This window comes from Bombus pyrosoma, linkage group LG4 (assembly GCF_014825855.1).
Source record: "Bombus pyrosoma isolate SC7728 linkage group LG4, ASM1482585v1, whole genome shotgun sequence".
In the NCBI taxonomy this organism is placed as follows: domain Eukaryota; kingdom Metazoa; phylum Arthropoda; class Insecta; order Hymenoptera; family Apidae; genus Bombus; species Bombus pyrosoma.
Window position 1 is genome coordinate 4,729,228 of NC_057773.1, and position 21,138 is coordinate 4,750,365.

At 36.5% G+C, this 21,138-nt stretch overlaps 1 protein-coding gene across 3 annotated transcripts in view; it reads left to right on the plus strand.

The window, feature by feature from the left end:
- Positions 1 to 5,128: 5,128 nt before the first annotated feature.
- Positions 5,129 to 21,138, plus strand: part of LOC122566485 — a 63,535-nt gene continuing 47,525 nt past the window's right edge. For all 3 annotated transcript variants that reach the window (XM_043723794.1, XM_043723795.1, XM_043723796.1), the window contains exon 1: positions 5,129 to 6,263. In XM_043723794.1, coding sequence (XP_043579729.1) covers positions 6,227 to 6,263 — 37 coding nt within the window. In that variant the 5' untranslated portion in view covers positions 5,129 to 6,226. The remainder of the gene's footprint in view (positions 6,264 to 21,138) is intronic.

Consider the following 21,138-nt stretch of genomic DNA (forward strand, 5'->3'; position numbering starts at 1 on the left):
GTTACATCGTGCAACATGCTCGCGTTAGCTAAGTATTAGGCTAGTATCATTGCGTTCCCGCCGCTAATTATCATTAGGGGAAACGGGCTAGGATTTCTTGGATTTTATGTTCCGGTTTCCCTCGGTATACGAGAGCGTGCCTCTCGATAATTCCATACGTGCTACAACTGAAAGTCGGCTATCCGTTTCAACCAGTTATTGCTTTTTTCTGTAAAAAACATGCTTTTGACGTATGCAACACTCTTGAGTTAGGAATTTTCCATTTTAGAAATATTTCCATGTCTTTAGAGACAAATTCGTCAAATAAAGAGCGAGATTTCACTCTTGAATTTCTTACCTCTGAATTTTTATTTTTATTGAGAAATGTCTCAAACGCCCGACCTACCGAATGTACAATAGAAAAGTATTACAGAAACTTTTCTTTCGCTTTCTTACGAAAGGGGAGACTCACAGCTTGTAATTGATAGCAGTCTTTAATTTCATTGCATCGTCATACACAATTTCATACAAACGTAATTGGTTCACTTAGGTAATAGGATTTTGATTAAATGTAGTCATAGAATTTACTTCCTTTATGATTATGAGATGCCATTACGATATTGTACTTGTTTACTATTAATTTTATAGTTGCTTTATGTTTTTTTGATTTCAATCGCTCTCAATCTAATTATCCTATGCTGAATCCTTAAAATTGCAAGCGACACTAGGAAGGTAAAAGGAAGGTTAAAGCTGCGGACAAAAATTATGCTAGTAGTGTGTTCAGTCGTGTTCAGCCAGACAGTATAACGGGGGACAACTTTTATCACCTAGAACCTATTGCTAGCCGTCTGTCAGCGCTTTTTTTCACACATCCCTCGAGTATATCGTATCGCGTGTGTACGCAGAAGTACCTACTTCTTTTATCTACGATCGCGTGTGATCCAGTTTCCCACATCGTACTACACTGATCCATTCATTATCCCTCGGGAACCATGAACAACTTCAGAGTCTCCCATATTTGCAATAGGTGGTTTTATCGAGATGAAATAAAAACCATTTTTTTAGTGTCAATATAAATTCATGAAATATTAGTTAGTACTTATTGTTAGTAGACTTAGGAAATATACAAGTAAATTTTACTTGAATATTGTTTTTAGTTAAGGACGCATTTCATAGTAGAGTTTCGAAAACTAGATTCTTTCTTCTGTCATTGTCTTGACAACGATGAAAATTCATTTTACACTTCAAAATCTCTGATTATAAAATGAAAAATGTAAAAATACTCTTCTTTCGCTATAATATTAAATAATAGCCTTTTCCACGTCAATTTTTGCAATTCAATCGACATTAATATCGCCTCTTAAAATCTGATACCCTGTCACAGCAAACAAGTATTACAAATCGGTGAAAGTTTAAACCATCGAAATGTAATGACTGCTCATATACTTTTTTTCATTGACCGTTCGCACAGTTTATGTTCACGGTTTATGTTCCAGAAACGAATTAAAAAAATGCTATAGTCGTAAGGAATAGTTTCACTGAATCGAACGCGCGTCTGCGCGTCTGGAGAGATTTCCATTATCGCGCTTTTATATAACGGCACGAGGCGGAATGTCAACCTGTACCGTGGCAATCGTCACGTTTATAACGGTAATGCTTACGCGGAACCATGGAACCTGTCGTTAGCTCGTGAAGCCGTGGAAAACAATCGAAGGCGAGGAAGAGAAAGAAAAACGAGAGTTTTCAACGCGGAACAACGCTGCTGCCCGTGACGATTCGATGATCCCTTCGGAGACTTTCATTCGATGGCGAATCAATTCCTGTAACCTTGTCGCTAATTGGCCATGAAGAACGAAGAACTTGACGGAGAATGGAGTGATTTCTCTCATAAATTTATGGATTACGTGTCTAACTTGTTGGTTGAAAACTAGATTTGGATAGCGGATAGAATTGATGAGAAATATTACTTTCTAATTTAACTTGTGACGTCAGTTTCAAGAGCAAAAATATTCATAACTTGATATAAGAATATTATAAAGGAGTAAATGATTGCTTTGATTCTGCTGTGATTTTCGAATGTTTATATTCTAATTTAGTTTTATTTTTGACAAACAAAAAGACCTAATATTTTCAAGAAAATTTTAGAGTAACAGCTTCGAAATTTTGGGAAGTTATGAATATTAATGCGCATTTCGTAGTACTTTAAAATGACCTAAGATCCTCCTTTGAGATGGTGGGAAACATATGAGTTTCGGTTTTTCTTCTTCTTCTTCTTGCTTCTTTAAATTTTTTTAGTAACTCTTCAGTATTTCTTAAGTTTTCTACAAATTGTCTTTCTGTTGCTTATAAAACAATATTCTCAACAATATTGTGCATCCAATTAAGGTTAAAACTTCCATCGCAGATGGATAATCAGTGATTCTTCCAATTCAGTGTTCTTTTTTTTTCAAAATTATCCTGTTTTACTTCCTATCTCAATCTTTTTAACAATGATGAGCTCAAAGATGGTTATCAATAAGTCACTCCAACTACTATTATGTAATAAACTTGTTCTAGCAGCGTCGTATGCACGAAGTATGAATCGGCGGAGACAAGCGTTGAAACTAGGCGATGTTATTGTTGCAACTCGTGTGAATCGTCGCTCATCCTCAGCGTTCAGACGAACGAATTGTAAATATGAAATTAACGCATCAACGTGTATAATTATGTGCGCTTGCCGTTGTGTGGGAAAGGAATATAATGTGGTTGAACGCATTTTGATTAACCAATTTGTCGTATAACATGTGCCTCGTCTCTGCTCTAGAAAGTGGTTAACATTTTGGCGCCTTTTTTATTGTCGTCAGCACTGCTGCTGGGAATGTAAAACCTGTTGTCGATTTGATAAAACCAAAAGCCGCTCAACTGATTAAATATGCTGGTTTTTTAACGAAACAAACCTGGTTGATACGGAATTGAAAATATTAATTTACATCGATATTACATATTGGAAATCTTTTAATTTAAACGAGAAAGAAATAATTCACTATCTATTTAAGTTAGATGATTGAACAGGGGAGAGTTTCTATTTCTATTCTATTCCTCTTTCTATAAATTACAAAATTAGAGGATTAAATAAAGAAGCACACAGGCAACATTCTTGAATTATTAAAAAGGAGAAAATTAGAGATAGGAGATTTGATAGAACGTGATATTATAATCGTTTGAGATCGGTCACCATCGTATTCGAATGTGATGATGGAGACAGCAGTGACGATGAACATCTACTTCGCGTATCCCAGATTCAGCTAACAGTACATACGCTCGTCTGCGATAGGACGTCTACGAGTCGCCGTGTTCTCGTAAAAAATATCTAAACTCGGCCACCTAGCCACCTCTGCAACATGGCTCGACGAGAAAACTAGGAACGACGTTGAAGAAAAAGACAGACTATCGTGATGGAGCGATTGCAATGCTACTATACAATCGTCAAATGGAGAATCTTGATCATTCGCATTAGTGCAATCTACATGTTTTGCGTTGGAATCGTGATTAGATGAAAAACATTTTACTCCAACTTGTGTGATGTAAATCTCACTGAGTATGATATAATCGTTTCTTTTTTTTTCATTTTTCATATCTTACATTCTGCACCTTGATAATGGAGGAAATTTTATAAAATACGTCCAATTCATATGAAACCTTATTCAACTTGGATATTTATCTATTTGATTCTATGATTTTTTATCTATATAGCATCAATAAATAGCTATTATGTGATTACATTTTTTTTTATTATCGGATTATTTCAATAAAAATAAATACTAGTTATTTAATAAATCTTCATATTTTTGTATTTATATTTTTAACACTTATACGACGCTTCTTACGCAAAATGGAGAATATACTAAAATAGTCTACCGAAAAGAAAGTCAAAGTGATTACAAGAATGATAATAGAAAAAAAACAGCTATGGAATAAAAATCATATATCCAATTATTATTTCAGAAATTATTTTCAATATGTTTCAATGAGTTGAAAGGTAGATTGACTTAAGCGTCAGTGAAAGCATCGCAAAAGTGCGTCGCCCTTCTCACGGCTATCGGAAAGTGAGTAACAGCCGCGTAGGCGTTCACATTACTGGCATAAACGCATGTCAAGGAACTAGAACTTGCCCAGAATAGACCGGATAAGAAACAGGAAAGGCGATCGGTAACCACCGAATCTAACGCTACAGATCGTGTGGCACTTAACGTGACCATAGAATAGAAAAAAAAAAAATCGTGTTACGTCAAAGTCGGTCAGTCGAATCGTTTTATCACTATCGTGAAACAGATCGATGTAAAGTGGTTCTTGATAGGCCATGTATATATTTATGTTGTTAATTAAACCATCCGACTCATCTATTTTAATGGATAAATGCGTCAGACTACGATAGGTTTTCAGAGTAAAGAATCAAAGATACAGTATCCTACATTTATCGAGTTCTCTAGAAAAAAATATGTAGTTATGCTGCTTTTCTATTAATCACATCAATTATTTCGAATCTTATCCGTCAACGTTGGAACAGTTATTAACGTTCAGTTCACTTCTGCAAGATTTTTCAACGATAGAGTGATGACTATTTCTCTTTTGATTATACTTTACACGATGGTCGTGTCATTTATCTTGATACTGCTGCAGGGAAAAAAGAAACATTGCGCGAGATGTTTAACGTTGCACTAAGTTGTGTAATCCTCTCGTGGCGTGTTCGCTCAGACGCTTTGACTAACGAAGTGAAGAATAATTAAGTAGGAAACAGAGATGTTTAACTCGTAGCTCGTTATACGTCTCCCCTCTTTATTTTTAGCGACGATAAAATTGTATAAATATTTGTGATTTGAAGTTTAAAATTGAAATTAAAAATTTTCAAATCAGACGATATCGCCCGAGAATGAAGCGATAGAAAAAGCTGAAAAAATTGGAAATATAATTTGTCGTATATATAGCATTTACGTTATACGAGCAAAGGCCTATAAGTTTCGATCGTTTGATCTTCGATCGAGAATCGGATCGTACGAAGCTCCGCGTGTTCTCAGCCGAGTGTCGATTTCGCAATGCTTGCTGGAGGAGGCGTAGAAAAGAGACGGAGAGGTTGAAGAGGAAGACAGATAGGATCTAGGCTGGTTGCATAAGGATGAAAGTAGCGAGCGACTGAGTAAATAATAACGGTTACGTAGCGAAGACGGGCTCCTCTTCGCTGAAAAACACCGTAATGAGTGGTCGTAGCATGGTGTCCCGGCGCGGCGTGCACCGTGGGATCCTTCACGAAACCGGGCCCATTGATCGTCACGGACTACGCGGAGGGCAATTATCGTTGCCACTGTGCAATGACCATTCCCGCGTCGGCCGTGAATCGACCACGCGCTCGAAATCGCCAGTTACTCTGGTTTCTTTGATTTTCTTTCGTTGTACCGGCTCCACGTGGATCGAAGTGTACATGAAGTTGCTTAAATCGTTATGGATTCCATAGAACTTACAATTCTATGGGGCTGTGATCGGGAAGAAATTCTCCCATCGCATGAATTTTATACGAATTGGTGTATGTTTGAAGATGTTTGAAGATGTTTGAAGGTGTTTGAAGATGCTTGAATTCTTCAAGATTTGGTGGATTTTGGTTGAACTTCTTGCGAAATGGTGTCATTTCATATATAATTTGGTTGGATTCTTTTTGAGATATGTAATTTGAAAGAATCGTTCCTATTGTAAAAATTTCACGTGTCTTGAAGCGACTATGAAGTTGTTTGAATCAGTAGACGAGTCGCAGAGAGTTTGAAGAAAGTTTCTCATAGTGCACTTTGATAGAAATATTATTTCCCTTTTTGACGAACTTTTGGTGGTGAGAGTGTTATCCGTACAAAATGACGCGTATTGTTCTCTTGAGAAATCGCGTGAATAATCGCATTTTCCTTTGTTGTTTTGGAACTCACTTACATAAGGAGCGATGTGATCTTTCCCCATTTTCTTTGCTACAGTTATACACTTCCTTAAAAAAATAAGATGTTCAAGCAAGATAATTGTTCAATTTGCCTACACAAACGATAATGATTAAATCAATGAAAATATTACAAAGCTATCCACTTTAACAGATAATAATCAACCAGTGATCGTTTAGTGATCGTTTGATTCACATTTCTAGTTTCATGATAATACTCGTAATTAAAAATTTCAACGAAGCTTGCTTAATACTAAACTGACAAGAGAGGAAGGAAAAGTAAAAAGGACGTCGCGCATGTGGCATCAGGTTCAAGGATCAAGAGCAAAGAGCGGTCGGTTGTTAAGTACAATTTGTTTGCGTTCATCGTAGCGCTGCTACTTCCGCAAAGTAGTTGTTTTACAGCGACGTGTAATCATCGTTCCCAGTCGCGTGAAGAGTTTCCGGAAAGGCTGCCGCGTTGCGTTCCCTTCTGCAAATGAGGTTCTACATCCTTCCACGCGGAAGGTGAATTACACGCGTGATGCTTAGATTTGTTTTACCATATAGAACACAGAGAGCGATTCGTAATGCTCATAGCATCTGCTTTGAAGCTGAAATCCAAATATGTTCATCTCTGACTGGTAATTAACGAATGTGTTAATTCGAGGTATTTCAATCATCACTGGTCTTTCACTCGCTACCAGCTAAATCCTAATTTTCTAATAGACGATTTGTTCTTGCTAGAAATTATAAATTTCAACACAAATTATAAATGAAATCTAGTAGTAGAATCGTTCTTGTGGAAATGATAGTTGATAGTAATTACAAATTACGAAAGGAATTGGACTTTCTATCGAGTTGAAAAATTACTTAATCGAGAATTCTATCGAAACGAAAAGTCGATAATGGACTTTCCCTTGGGGATCATGGACATTGATAGAAACGATCGCGTTGCACGAAACACGGTGGATTCGATAAGATCTGCGAGATGCTGCCGCAAGTGTGCTCCTCGAACCGTGTAAACACGGCTTTACACGCGAACGAAATTGCACGCATAGCGTGTACTCGACGCATCGTGTCTCGATGCAACCTCCTGTTTTAGTTTCACTGCCGCTTCCTTTTGTTTTCCTCCCGAGTCTTCCGAAACATTCTACTTAGCTTGTTGCATAATAAATGTCGTTTCAATCTCGTTCGAATTAGACAAGTTTTGTGTTCGTAAAAATGAAATAAAAACTGAATTGAAGTAAGCTAACATCAAGTGAATATCTAAATTATGTGCATAATTATAGCAGACTCGATTAAGATGATTCTTATTTTGATTAAAAAATAGTTTAATTTTTAAATTAATAATAATTTAATAAATTAGGTTGCTATTTTGAAGTATTTTAATAATACTAAGTAATATAATAATCGTTTGTTGCCCTTGAAAACACTCTACTTAGGAAACAATTTTGTGTAGAACATTTGATAGACTTTCATAGCTTAACTTTGTATATTGAAGTATTATGTGTTACAATTAAAAATAATAAATTTAATGTCACATTCTAAGTGAAAGAAACATGAGCTGCTTCACGAGTAGTCGATAAATCGTAATCGATAATAATTAGTCTGGAACGTTATTTAAAGCCTTATATAGAAGGATTAATGAACGATTTAGAATCCTATGAAACTCGGCTGTTCATTTCTCCATTCAGTGAGCAGCGCGTTCTACTTTATTAATGAAAATTTGCATCGTTCTAATCGCCTATAATAGTTTCATACATCCTTTAATATCTATGAATTTCTATAATTTAAATTCGATCTAAATTTATCTTAATTTTCACTATAACCAAACATGTAGTACAACATCATCGTTTCACGATAAACATACACAAGTATTACCGCTAAATGCATCCGCAGCTACGTAATGTCAGTAATCTGAAGTTTAGAATCGCTACTGTGCATTTCTACGATTACAACTTTACCAGAAACACACATCACACGTAGATACGAAACAGCAATCGTAGAACGAACTGCATGTTAGCAAATAATTACAGTATTTTCGTTTTTCTCTTGTTTCAGGTGAGTACCGTTTCGTTTCATTGTCGATGATTCGAGTTCAATAGGTGAGTACCAAAGCAACGATAATGCTCACTGTTCGACCATCGACTCTCTGTTATTACGACCGCATTCTTATCCAATTTTCATCAATTTTCTATTTAACGTACTACTTGAAAGTCCAGGCGCGTTTTACGCGACCATTTTATGCGCGACCGTGAAAAATTCGATAGTCGTTTCGTGAAAATATTCTTGTTTCGAACTCCGCGGTATTTATCATTCAGGAAAATGTGAAATTAGATGGGCAGCCACGAGAGTTTGCAATATGTGTTTTCAGAATATTAAGTAATGTTTACCAATGCAGATTGAAGTCAGTGGTTTCAGTGTGTTTCGAATAGGTTCCGAGTACGTTCTGCGTTATATTAAACTGTTAAAGTTTTATTTTATTTAAACAGCTATCAATCGATTAAATAAGATTAAGCAGGTTTGTCAGTAGAAACAGTGAGATGAAAAAGCTGCGTAATTTCTACACATTCCAATCGTGTCCCTCGGCCGGAGGCAAGTTTTTGAATCGAAAGTGTTTTATATCTCTTGTATCCGATATGACAAATCTCATCGATCCGAGGTAATTCAATTCGTGATAATTCCATTCGTGGAACGAACGGCATTCTGATCGTGATCGTACATTTAAGTACGACGTTCCTGCTTAGGAAACGGCTGCAATGAATCGAATCGAAAAACAACGACGTTAGAAATGCAGAATTGTGAAACATGGAATTTCTATAGAAGTCGCGTTGGATTTTGCACGATTTACGCTTCTTTCGATTAGAACCCAAGCGATACAAAGTTAAGTTGCTTGAATTTTGATCTATAGTCGTAAGTGTGATTTAGTTAGTTCGGCGAAGTTACGTGGCTTGAAATCGTTCGAATTCAAGAAACTTAGAACTACTCCATCAATAGGGAATATGCGAATAGTATTAATTTCCTGACTTGATATCTTTGATATTTTCTTTTTTTTTCTTTTTTATTATTCGAGTTATTTGACTTCAGATCGCCCACTTATATTCAAATAGCGTGAAACCATTATACATATTAATACAAAGTGGATATTTAAAATAGCGCGTATCTAAAGTCAACTCGATTTTAGTATCTAACATCAAGAAAGACGAAAGTAAACGCGCGTTATATCGTTTAGCAACTATCGTTCCTTTCGAGTTAAGTTGTAGTTAAAAGATCTTGAACCTCGCTTGACATTTAAAGGAGAATTTCAAGTTAAGTGAGACAATGGGATAACATTGATAAAGTCACCCGATATAGACAACTCGATTAATTTAAACGAAACTTTAGCTTACAATTATTTTGTCCGCGAATAGTTAAACAAATAAAAAGAGAATTTTGAGGACATGCAAGAATTTCCATGGTTCCACGTAATTCATGCGTATGCAAACTCCGATGCACATGAGTCAGAGTCTGTTGCATTGGTGTTTCGCGTGTCCGCGACGAAAATGTCAGTGGCAGGGACGTAACAACGTGAGGCGCATCCTCAGGCACGTGCACTTGCACTTTCGAAACGCATGCCAGCGTCAACACGTAAATCCGCGAACGTAGAATCCGACTGGTTGGAATAATTTACCGTAATCGTCTTCGTGGATCGCATTCGCAGCTGACGCGATTATTTTTAGCTATTTACAGAACCAAGGAATTCTTGGTTTCTCTGTACGATTCTCTTGTTTCTACTTAATCTCAGAACTTTGATAGTATTTAATCGAGAATCTCAACGAAAGAGTCGCAATCTTTAGTTGAAGAAAGTTGAATTCTAACACGTTGACTGCCACCGATGGGGGGTCACCGGTGACCGGCACTCGATTTGACTATAGCGCCGTGGGGGCCACCGGTGACCAGCGACGCAGCAAATATTAAAAGTACATAATTATGAAAAATTCGTCTGGTAGTCAACGTGTTAATAGAACTCTGTATACCCACGGACATTTGAATGTTTTATTATATAATGTCATTTGATCATCGTGGTCATAAAAGTTTAAAGATCCAAAGGTAACAAAATTTTCTAGATGATATTGCGTATTTTTATCTCGTTTGTCTCGTGAATAACTCGTAACGTGATTTAGATAATTAAGCATATCGTTAATGGAACCCAAATTTGGATACCGAATTTTGAAATCAACGATAATTGGTTTCATCTTTCTCGTTTGAGAAACCTAAACACCAAATTCTATGAACAAAGAAGTGGACAACTTTAATTTAGTTTCAAGGATAAAAAATATTAAACGTTAAATACAAATTCAATCCATCAAAATTCATAGATTTATAAGAACTTCCAGTTGGACAAATCCTCGAAGATTTTATCCATCAGATCTTGAGTCATTCGAAATAGATCTGAATCAATTAAACATCGTACAATCCCCTTAATTAACGACAAGAGGAATGGACAGGCCCCACCTCCCCGCAATTAGCCTGGAAGGTAAAGTTGCGTTTCAGAATAGCAAAGAACCACCGCTGGTATAATTGCGCAGTTGGCATAAAAAGCTAGATTGCGATTAGCCACGAAAGTCGTTAATTAAAGTTGTCGTAGAGTTACTTCAGATGACGCTCGCTATACTCTAGATATCCATTCTTATTCGTATTCTCGCGCTTCGTCGTTGAATTTCGTAAAGCACGGTTCGCAGGGACAACGTGACGAATTTCTTGTTTCGTCACATGAGAATCTCTCGCGACAGGGCCTCGTAATACTCAAATCGTTAATCAAAATTCTATGAAGACGAACGTCGCACCCTGTGTACGCATATTGTAAATTAAACTGAGTTTCGATAGTTTCTAACGAGAGTTTATTCATATTTCTAAACGATTTTCCTGTGTGATTTCTCTTATGGTTCTTCTTCAAATAATAAGGACGATTACGAAATTAGAAAAGTACTTTTGCTTAATATTAATGTTACTGTAATAGGTAAGGATTGTTAAATATTCCGCATAACAATATGTCCTCGACTAATGTGCGATTAGCAACGCTATTGTACGCAATTATCATAATTCGTTACTCCTTAAGCCACGGACGATCTCGTAAATGGAATATCAAACATTCGCATCACAGACGATTACTTCGCTCGTATTTAATTTCTCGTTGCTTCACTTGTCTTTTACACAGCCTCTTAATGATGCGAAACCACCAGGTTCGGGGCGAAAGATTGCGTAGAAAGTGTCTGGGAAACTGCGTGGATGCACGTCCACGTTGTGACGTAACTCTGGTGCTTTCCCTCGGTTCATCATCATCGTTACTAGCAAATTAAAATTCGCTGGAGGAAAGACGCCTAACGATTCATCCAGCCTTATTCTTTCGTGTGATGCATTGAATCTCTTTATTGCAAAATTGCATAGGAAATATCTGATATTTTAGCTGGTTTTTAATGGTCGGAGTCGTGCGTATATCATACAGAAATTCATAGAAGAATTTATACCTTTCTCAAGTTTAAATTTCTCTTTCGAAAACGCACGCGACAGCCATTATCGTCGAGGCAATTGTCTCTCTTTGCGCGTCGCATTCGCCATTGAGAAACTCGTGGTGTCAACTCGCGAAAGACGAGGGAGCGTCGTCTGTTGCGCTACAATTTTCTTCACCCCGCCATCATCGAGCATTCCGAATTCAACGTTTGACAAGCATTGATATTTTCCTGGCATCCAGCCGATCTCCCCTGCATCGGTAAACGGTGAATTCTCGCTTAAGCATTCGTCACGAATGCCAACTCGCGTTGTTGCGAACTCGATTTCGTGGGCGAGGCAGTCGCGAGAGCTCGAGATTCCTCTATCTGTATATTCGGAGTCGTGCAGCTCGAATGCTCTAAATACCAAAGAAAGCAAAAGATCTTTTTCGAATTGTTTTATGTACTTGTACAATATACATATATTATCATAGCACAAGATATAGAATGCTAATTATCATTGAATAGCCGAATAAACTATAGCTTATATAGCTGAACGACTCTTTTATTTCGAAATCTTGGTTATGTACATGATAGAATTGAATTATGAAATGTGTACGTTGTGTGCAAACAAAATTATAAACTGGAAAATTTTGCTTTCGAGTTTCGTCATAAATTCTAGAGTCTGTGCTACATTCAGAGTTTCCAAGATTCTCACGTTAAAGTTCGTTTGTTTCCCTTCACACAGAGCTCGAACGAGGCGAAGGAAATGATCGGAGAATCATGCCCCGACCTCACCCACTCCACTGACTCTGTGCAACGATTGTATAACCGAGATTCCGAATCTTTATTTACCTTTAGCTTCCATGGCATCGAAGCAATAATAGAGAACGTTGATTTTCCTGGAAAAACAAAATACCGTGCATCTAATTATCTTACATTTGAAGCGCAGCTACTAGTAGTGTCCGATTATGACTGGCCGAATTCACCTGTCTCTTAATTGCAAGGTAGTCTCCGAATAAATCATTTTCTTATGTTTTATTTTTAACCAAAACAAAGAAATGTCCAATATTTCAGTATGAATTGTATATTTTAATCAATTTATATCACAATTACCAAAATTACCAAAATTTCACAATTTTTAGTCATTCGAACGCTGATTTCTGAACGATTTGACTGGCTTTCATCTCTTATTTTCTGCGTGAAGGAAGAGACATTGCCCTCGACAAATTATCGTGCACTTGCGTACACGATAAATTGCATCGCAGGTGAAACCGATAGCCGCTTATGCAACTAAACTCGCTTCGACCGCGTGTCCTTTTCTCCGAGGACTCAGCGCGCAGATCTTCGCTTCCTAGAGAACGGGCCGTGCACAGATTCGAAGCCGAGAAAGCGTCTCGTGAAAGCAACCGTATTTTGACTTACATCGAGAAGATGAGAAGTTGTCCTCCTCCTTGTGACAGTGATCCTTTTACGAGCAGAATTTGACGGTTGGAAAATCAGAAAGTGTGGAGAGTGACGAGAAATTTCTGAAAGAAATGCGATTCTTTTTTAATGAGATGCTGCTCGACTTGGAGATCTTGATTACATCTTGGCCATTCGAAATATAAAAGGTTGCTACTGCATTATTGGATTCTGTGGTAATTTTCACGCTTGAAGTATTGTTTACGATGAAAATGTATTTGAGAGAAAGTTTAGTTTCAGTTCTAATTTTTGTTTCTCCTTTAATCGGTAAAATTTGGAAAATCGCTCAAGTCAAATTTTTTACGATGTTTTGATATCGAGTCCACAGATTTTAATTTTCGAATATAGACGTATTTAATACGTCTGTTACACAAATCTTTGACCAATTTACAACAACTGTGAAATTTCACCAACAGTGACGAATTGATGTAATTTCCTTCGATGATAGCTTCTAAGGACGAAAAAGAAATGATAAATCAAGAGATGGGATTCGATAATTTCTTCAAAGACCTTCGTGCTTTGCATTGAACCTTAAGTGTCAGTGATTTACCGTAGAAACTGAGCTTCGTGAAGATTCTATGCATACACGCATGCATATAGTGGCATGAATCTTTCAATTTCATCGACTAACGAAGCTAAAAAGAGGGTACACGAGTGGTTTTGCACCCACAGTGGGTCACATCGAGATTCCGTGCCGAGGAATCGAGGTCTGATCAGTCGGCACGATCTCGAACAAGGCATCCGCTCACCTATTTCCAAGTTAACGTGTACACTAGATTACATGAGCGCAAGGATTAAATTCATCCCGATGAGAAAGTAGCCACAACCTTTGACACGTTTATGGTAAGAGAAACTATCGTGCGCATCCTTCGCTCTCTATCTTTTAGTGATCGATTGTCAACGTACTCTTAACAAGGAACGTTGTCCATATGTGTACATTGCCAGAGGATTTAAGAGACGTTTAATTTAAGAGACTTCGTGTCTTACGAGTCGGTGAAGTCCCGTTAGGCCTGAATTTTACGAGGTTCCAATTTCTATTTTTACGTTCATTCCATGTTTTAACCAGTTAGTTTCTAACTGTCGTTTTAAAGTAGCTTCACGTTAATATAATATAAATTGATGTAACGTAAAATGATTGATCGCTATTTTGTTTGATACCAAAAGACTGACAAAAGAGGCAATCTTTACGATGATCGAAATCTAAGCATTTGAGAAACCTCAATATTCTATCAATCCAAAAGTCTTTTCCAATCTTCTTACATTAGGATCTCTCAAAGGAATAGACATTTCTGTGTTAAAACGTTCTATTAATAAAGAAACGAAAGAAGATGTAGCTCTTCCAACGAGCCAATAAAAAGAGAAACAGAGATCATAAATGGCTCAATATTGTCAATCGACAAAGAGGACCCAATTTAATTTTCCACGTTACTTTCAAAATATTCAGAAAGAAAGAAGGGAGTTTTAATATTGATTTAAAAAAATATCCAGAAAAATTTTATTTTCTTTCAACACGTAAGAATCTTCACCAATCTCTCTCTCTATCAACATCTCCCAAAGAAATGGAAATTTCGTTCCACATTTGGAAAATACATGTCTTCCTTTGGTTCTTTATAAAGAGATGACGGTATATATAGCCTCTAACGAGAAAATAAAGAGAGACTAAAGAGAGAAGTAAGATCGATAAATAGTTAGACATGGTCGGCCGACGAAGACTCCTTTCGATCCGGTGGAATTTGATTGGTTCGATCGGTAGAAAGCGTTTTCACTTGGAGATGCCAGGTCGCGTGTGCGCGATCGGTATGAACGACCGCGGGATGTTATGATAATGAAATCGAGTGCCGGCGAGGCCGACGACCGTGTCGATTTCTAATTAAAGCGAGTTCACTCCGCTAAATTGATGCGCGTTACGCGAATTCGCGTGGATCCGCCGCTCTTTATGCTCGCTGCGTTTCCCGTGCACGCGAATACCAGCAGAAGGAAAATAAAAAGGCGATAGTATATTAACCTAAGATGGTAAAAATCTTTGGCGTGAATATTGTAATTTACTTTCCGGCGAAACATTCTTATATACGTGTATAATTTGATAGATTAGAGACGTGGATCAGATAGGTGAAAAATTAATGTTAACAAGAATGGAAAGCAAGTGATTATTGTTATTTTATGGATAGTGGAGTTTTGTAAAGCTAAAGTTGATAATCATCTATGGATTATACGTTTATGAAGGGGTACACTTTAAAATGTACTTTCAGTGGATGAGGTGTACAGACGTGTTGAAGAGTGAGAGTAAGCTAAAGGTCTAACATCGCAAGAGAATGGGTAGATAGTAAATAACGTACGTCGATGGGATTTTCAAAGATCTTTAGTTCATTGATAACTGTTGTTCAATTTTACTTCATAGAAAAATAATTCTGTAACATGATCATTCTTCTTGCACGAATAATCGAACTAATCTTACTAGCGAGGTTTTACAAGCTACAAGTTTCAAGTTACAAATTATCAGTATTAATATAAGTTCTTTTATACAACAGAAAGAAAATATACAAGCATAGTTAAGAAATTACAAGGTAGCTGTCTTATTCGATATGTAACTGTAGAATTCCAAAGGCTGTTTCTGAAACAGACATCTACAATTTGTCATTCGCAGATTGATACATTGCGCAAGAAGACGTTCACGTTATATCTAACATGTTATATTTTCTATATTATAGTCAATAGTTTGCAAAGAAGAAACGAGATACCATCGCATAAATTAAACCGAACAATTATCGATTATACGGTATCTGCGACTCTCACTTCTATCGCAATAAAAAATTCCATTCAATACCCATTAAAATCATTGGATGCTACAAAACATCTTGATAAACCAAGTCAACCGATTCCTCTCCATCATTGGCAAAACTATGCCAATTTCTACCTCACACATCTAGTCACATAGCAAAGAAACGTGAAAGTATAAGCACCATATTATCGAGACAAAGGAACGTGACCCAAAATCTCGTTGATCGTGTATTAAAAGGATACACAGAACGATAGAAGCGAGGAGGAAGCACACGTGGATCATCAAGATGAAATCTATTATGGGGGGGAGGTCGAAGCTAGATCGTACGTAAATCGAAGACTTTCGGTTCCTTCGGCCTCGGCAACATGATCGGTGCTACGTCATTACGAGATCCCGCTGAAGCCAAGGAACTTCTATGGGATTGGTCCATAAACGACCTACTAGCACAAATACCGCGCCTTTCTACGTTCATACCCTCGAACACACCGGGACGTGCAAACTCGCGGTGCCGTTTCAATGGCATCGCATTCTTACAGATCACGAAACGTTATCATTCCCTTTTCTCGATGTTTTGGTATTAGTTATATGTAACATCATAATCGTTGGAATTTCTTCTAGTTCTTCACATGGTGATTTCAATGATGATTTTGTGAAATATTTGAAGCAATATGGATGCGATTGTTTGTAAAGAAAAAATTTTTAGTTAGCTTCTTTGTATATCTTTTTATTTGTGATATTACTTGTGTGCTTATATAAGGAATTATGAATAATATATAGAGTAGATCGATGAGAATTGTTATTTTAAATATTTGCTAGATAGTCATAGGAATAAGAGAAATATCTTTTGACAAAAAGTTGTTTGGTATGCAAAGAACCATCGTATGGTTACATTCATCCTTTCCTTTTTCTCTAGCCTGAGGTTATTTAGGTGCTTATTCTGCGACATGCGATATTTTTATCTTCATTAGAAGAAAATTTTGTAAGGTAGTTATAGAGGGACGTATTAATTGGAATAGTAATTTTCATCATATTTGAATGTAGAATATTTTGCTATTTAATGATGTATGATAATAATATGATTTGTCGCAAATGGTCTATCAGAGTCAGAAATATCTACAATTAGTGATTCATAGTGAGTCATATCTGATTCTGAGAGTTTTCGCGTGGAAAATATCTTGGTATCGGTCACTAAAGAGAAGGCAAGTGTTGTTTCTTCTTGGGAACGAAAGCTACAGACGCCTATTCCTTTCCCATACTCCGCGTTAAGATCGTGGAAATGTCCGGTTACCTACGGAAAGGAGTGTATCCGTGGCGATTTGATATCTCTTCCACTCGAATTATCGATTATATTTCTCTCAAGAATAAGCGAATAATTGTTTCAAGGAGAAACAAAATACCTTTCTCCACGATTTAATTTTCTATTAACCTAGATATGTCTATTATTCTCCCTTCGTTATTTAGAAAAATTCCTTAAAGAAAATTCAGGTATGCCTGAGTTAATATACTATAATTAAAAACTTCATAGACGTATTCTGTTTAATTATACGTGTAATTATATATGTACGTATAGAAGAAATATGTGTATTTATATTGTAGATATCGAATAATTAATGAACAATTCTTCGCAACTTTTCCATATAACCAAACTACTATTATGATGTCTTCGTGTTATACACGTGCCATCATTGCTCTTTCGATATGAATTACCTTTCTCCATTCCTTTACCATCGCCGCATAACGCATAGAGTCTTCTCTTCAGGGACACCTACGTACTTGGGCGATTCTCGCGAGCCGTGAACGTCACCGCGATAAATCTTTCCCTGGCTAGCGTGCAAACGACTTATCCACTGGTTTTTGTTACGCATTGAAATACCATGCCACATTCCAGCACCGTTCTGCATACTAGTGTGATTCCATCCTTTTTACATTCTCGGTCGTTTTTCTATTTTTCCATGCGTGACGACGTACTTGAATATTCGATTGATGTTAAGAAATCTGTAGCTCGAATGCCAAGTTTTAGATTTTTGACAATTTCCGAATTCTTCTCCATTAAGTGTGGTTTTGCAATTTATATAAAATCTTTGAAATCTCTGTGTAAAATACGTATAATTTTTCAATTAATACGATAATACGATACGTTTTATACGAAGTCTCTAGATTTCATTTAAAGTTTTTGATTTGTCCGTATAAAATATCGTACTTTACATTGTGCAGAAAAATTTAATAAGGTTTCATGTATATTACAAGAATTTTGAAATGCCAATCTCATCGCCATTTAAATTTTATGATCTTTCTAATGACGAAGTGCCTCATTATCAGATTTATTATTTTTCGCGTCGTAAAGCAAAATTTCAATGAAGGATCGTTAACACGAAACGTAGAACAATTTAGTTAGTTGCGCGAATACTATTATCGTATAGTTCTCTCTGGCGAAATTAGTCACGTTTCAGGCATCGTCACTCGCAAGTGTCGAATGCCAGTCTCTTCAATTTCGAGACGGTAATTTTGCTTTCGATTCTACGATGAGCATTGCGCTTTAAGGAGAAAGCTGTCACGAAAATCAGATCACGATCCTTATACTGGGATTCATGGTCTATAAAAAATATTCCGATTCATCGACCTTGTTGAAGCCTATTTTAATCGATAAATAATTACTCTGGAATGTTTTCCACTGAGTATGTCCATTTATAAACTTAGTTATCCTTATTTGACTTGTCTAAGCCATGAAATATCAAACATTGATTTCTTAAATGTCTTTTTACTTTTTAGAATCTTCCAGAGAACGAACTAAAAGGAAGTAATTTTTAATATTTTATCAATTATATCTCAAGAATGTAATTATATAAGAAACAAAAAACACCTACGTTTTAATATTCGATTTATTTTTTAAAAGTATAATTATTAAAAACTGACGCAGCATTTTGTTTTCTTTGTAGCTCCTTATTAAAAGATTTAGCAAATCTAGATCGAGATTCAGCAAGTCACTGTTTACGTTCTCTGAATACAATTAATACGAAAAGAGTTACTGCATCTACTGTTTTCATTCTAAGATTTTTAACTTACAAGGTATACCTATTTACATAGATTTTTGTGTCTTGAATTTCCTAAAAATCACTCACAGTAAGATACGTTACGATAATATAACTAAAAATCATAATCAACCGTTTCCATATACTTCCGCTTAAAAATTGTCAATTTTCATTGCTTGCAACACGAGTTGCATTTCTTCATGGTGGTCAAATGCCAGCAAGCTGCGCTTTCTAACATTCTCCCCATAGAAACGTCGCGGATACTAGTCACCATAAATCAGAGTAAATACAAATCCTCGAAAGGAAACAGCGGCTGATAGATAACCCGATAGATCTAAAGAGATCTGTGCCACTGGAAGACCGTGGGGAATGCGAGATAGCCAGACGAGGAGGAGGTAGTCGGCGTTCGAAAGTAAGACCGAACGAAAGAGAACACGCACCGGGGACACATAATAAATTCGATGCAAATTGCAGCTTGTGACTGTAGCAGCAACGAACAGGCACAAAGGGGTCGATTAAGTGTACGAGTGGGTAGTCGGTATGGTGATTTGCATTGGCCAATTACGAAGAAGCGTGGTCGTTGGAGAAGGAGTCAGTGTGTCGGCCCGTTATGGGCCCGAGGCGATCTGAGAATTTCGGTGGAACACACGGCCCACATAGGGCCCCGTGGGACCACGTGGCCCTGCTCATACGAATCGCAAAGTTGGTCACGTTTGAAGTATCTGTAACGCATGTACTGTGTTTCTTATTCATCGAGTCGTCGTTCGGTGGAATTCAAAATTACGTTGAAAAAGTACGATAACTCCATTTCTGGTTATTTCCTAATTTTTGTGCTCTTCGACGATCAAGGTGAAATAGTTTAATATAATATAATTGGAAATGGGAACGATTTGTTAGGGCCAAAGGTATAAGCTTTGTAGAAGTGGATGGGCTATGCAAGAATTATTATACAAAGCTATAGTTACGTAGCTTATATTTTCCTCCTGCGGTCTTCAATTAATACGAGAATACACTAATTATGTTGCGAACTCGGTTGTTCGTTACGATCAGTAAATAGTTGAATAATAGGATACGTCAATTAGATTAAATGGTACTAAGAAATGGATGAAAAAGTGGATGAAGAAAGTTGTAGATAGATAGAAAAGGTGTGTCCAAGAATTTTATGAGTTGCTTTTACCAAGTTCTTTTACGTAAGTTTATCTCGTTCGTTAATTACAGAGAATCATCGTGGTTGTAGTTTATAGGCTAGTATATAATCATTTCTTTGATGTTCATTCTAAATTGTATAATATATGTATATGTAGATTATTGTTTGTTAGGGAAATTCAATAAAACTTTTCTTTGGCGATGGATCTGATGTTTAAAACAAATTTTATCGCCGCTTAGAAGATCTTTTACGTATATTATGGAATACTAATTACTTTTTAACTTCAGCAATGGAATGTTTTAAGTATAAATATACGTAGTATAGATAAATGACAAGGCTGTACGAAAAAACACAGGTATTATTGATGTGTGTCATTCGTGATATGACAGTTGCGAAGATTAATTTTATTAACCAGTTGTTAAAATTACAGATTCGCATAATTAACATTGTAATAGAACATTTTGCGGATGACGCTATATGAAAGGAATATTAATGACTTGACAGACTTATGGTCATATAGTCATATCTTTGCATAACCACTTTTTCTACCTTATTTACTTGTGAAATTACTAAAATAATATTTATCGACAAACAGTTTCTACTCAACGAAGGAACTTAATTAATTCTCGGATTAGGAGAAATCGTTATTCAATTTTGGTGAATAAATGAAATTGTAATCTATTCAAATGAAAAGCGACAAAATACTTTCTACCTGGCAATGCAGCACCTATCCCTTCTATTAACAAAGACAACCAGGTGCATAAATATTCACGGCCTATATTACACCTTGCAGACACGAAAACTTTCCCCAGGAGTGCGTCCGTGTTACAAGCACCTGCAAAAGAAGTCCTCGTGTAACAATACATCAAGAAACATCCATGCAACACCATTGAAAACAGGAATTTTTCAGCAATTTGCATAGCCTCGTCGGCGATGTTATTCCTGTACTTATATAAGGAATCACCTATTATCTGGTTTGCTATTAACAGGTTAATAAGCCTTGAAACCTAATCAATTCTATGTTTTAAAAATTCAACGAATCGAGAAATATGTTCATTATATAGTTTAGAATTCCTATTGTTAGAAGTTGTAACAGAAACGAACTGGATTTTATTGGGAGTAACAGGTCCTCTGAATAAATGGTTTGTATTGTCGAACGACACAAATGTGAAAGTGTTTTCCTCTCTCTGCGCCAAGTGAGATCCGTATACTTTCATCGAACGTGCAATAAGCACCTATATGCATATACTTTTATATCCGTATCGGTAATGATGGCCTCCGTAGCCTACTTCGAATGCCGAGAAATTAATTGAGAATTAGCAGGGTGAAAATTAATTGCC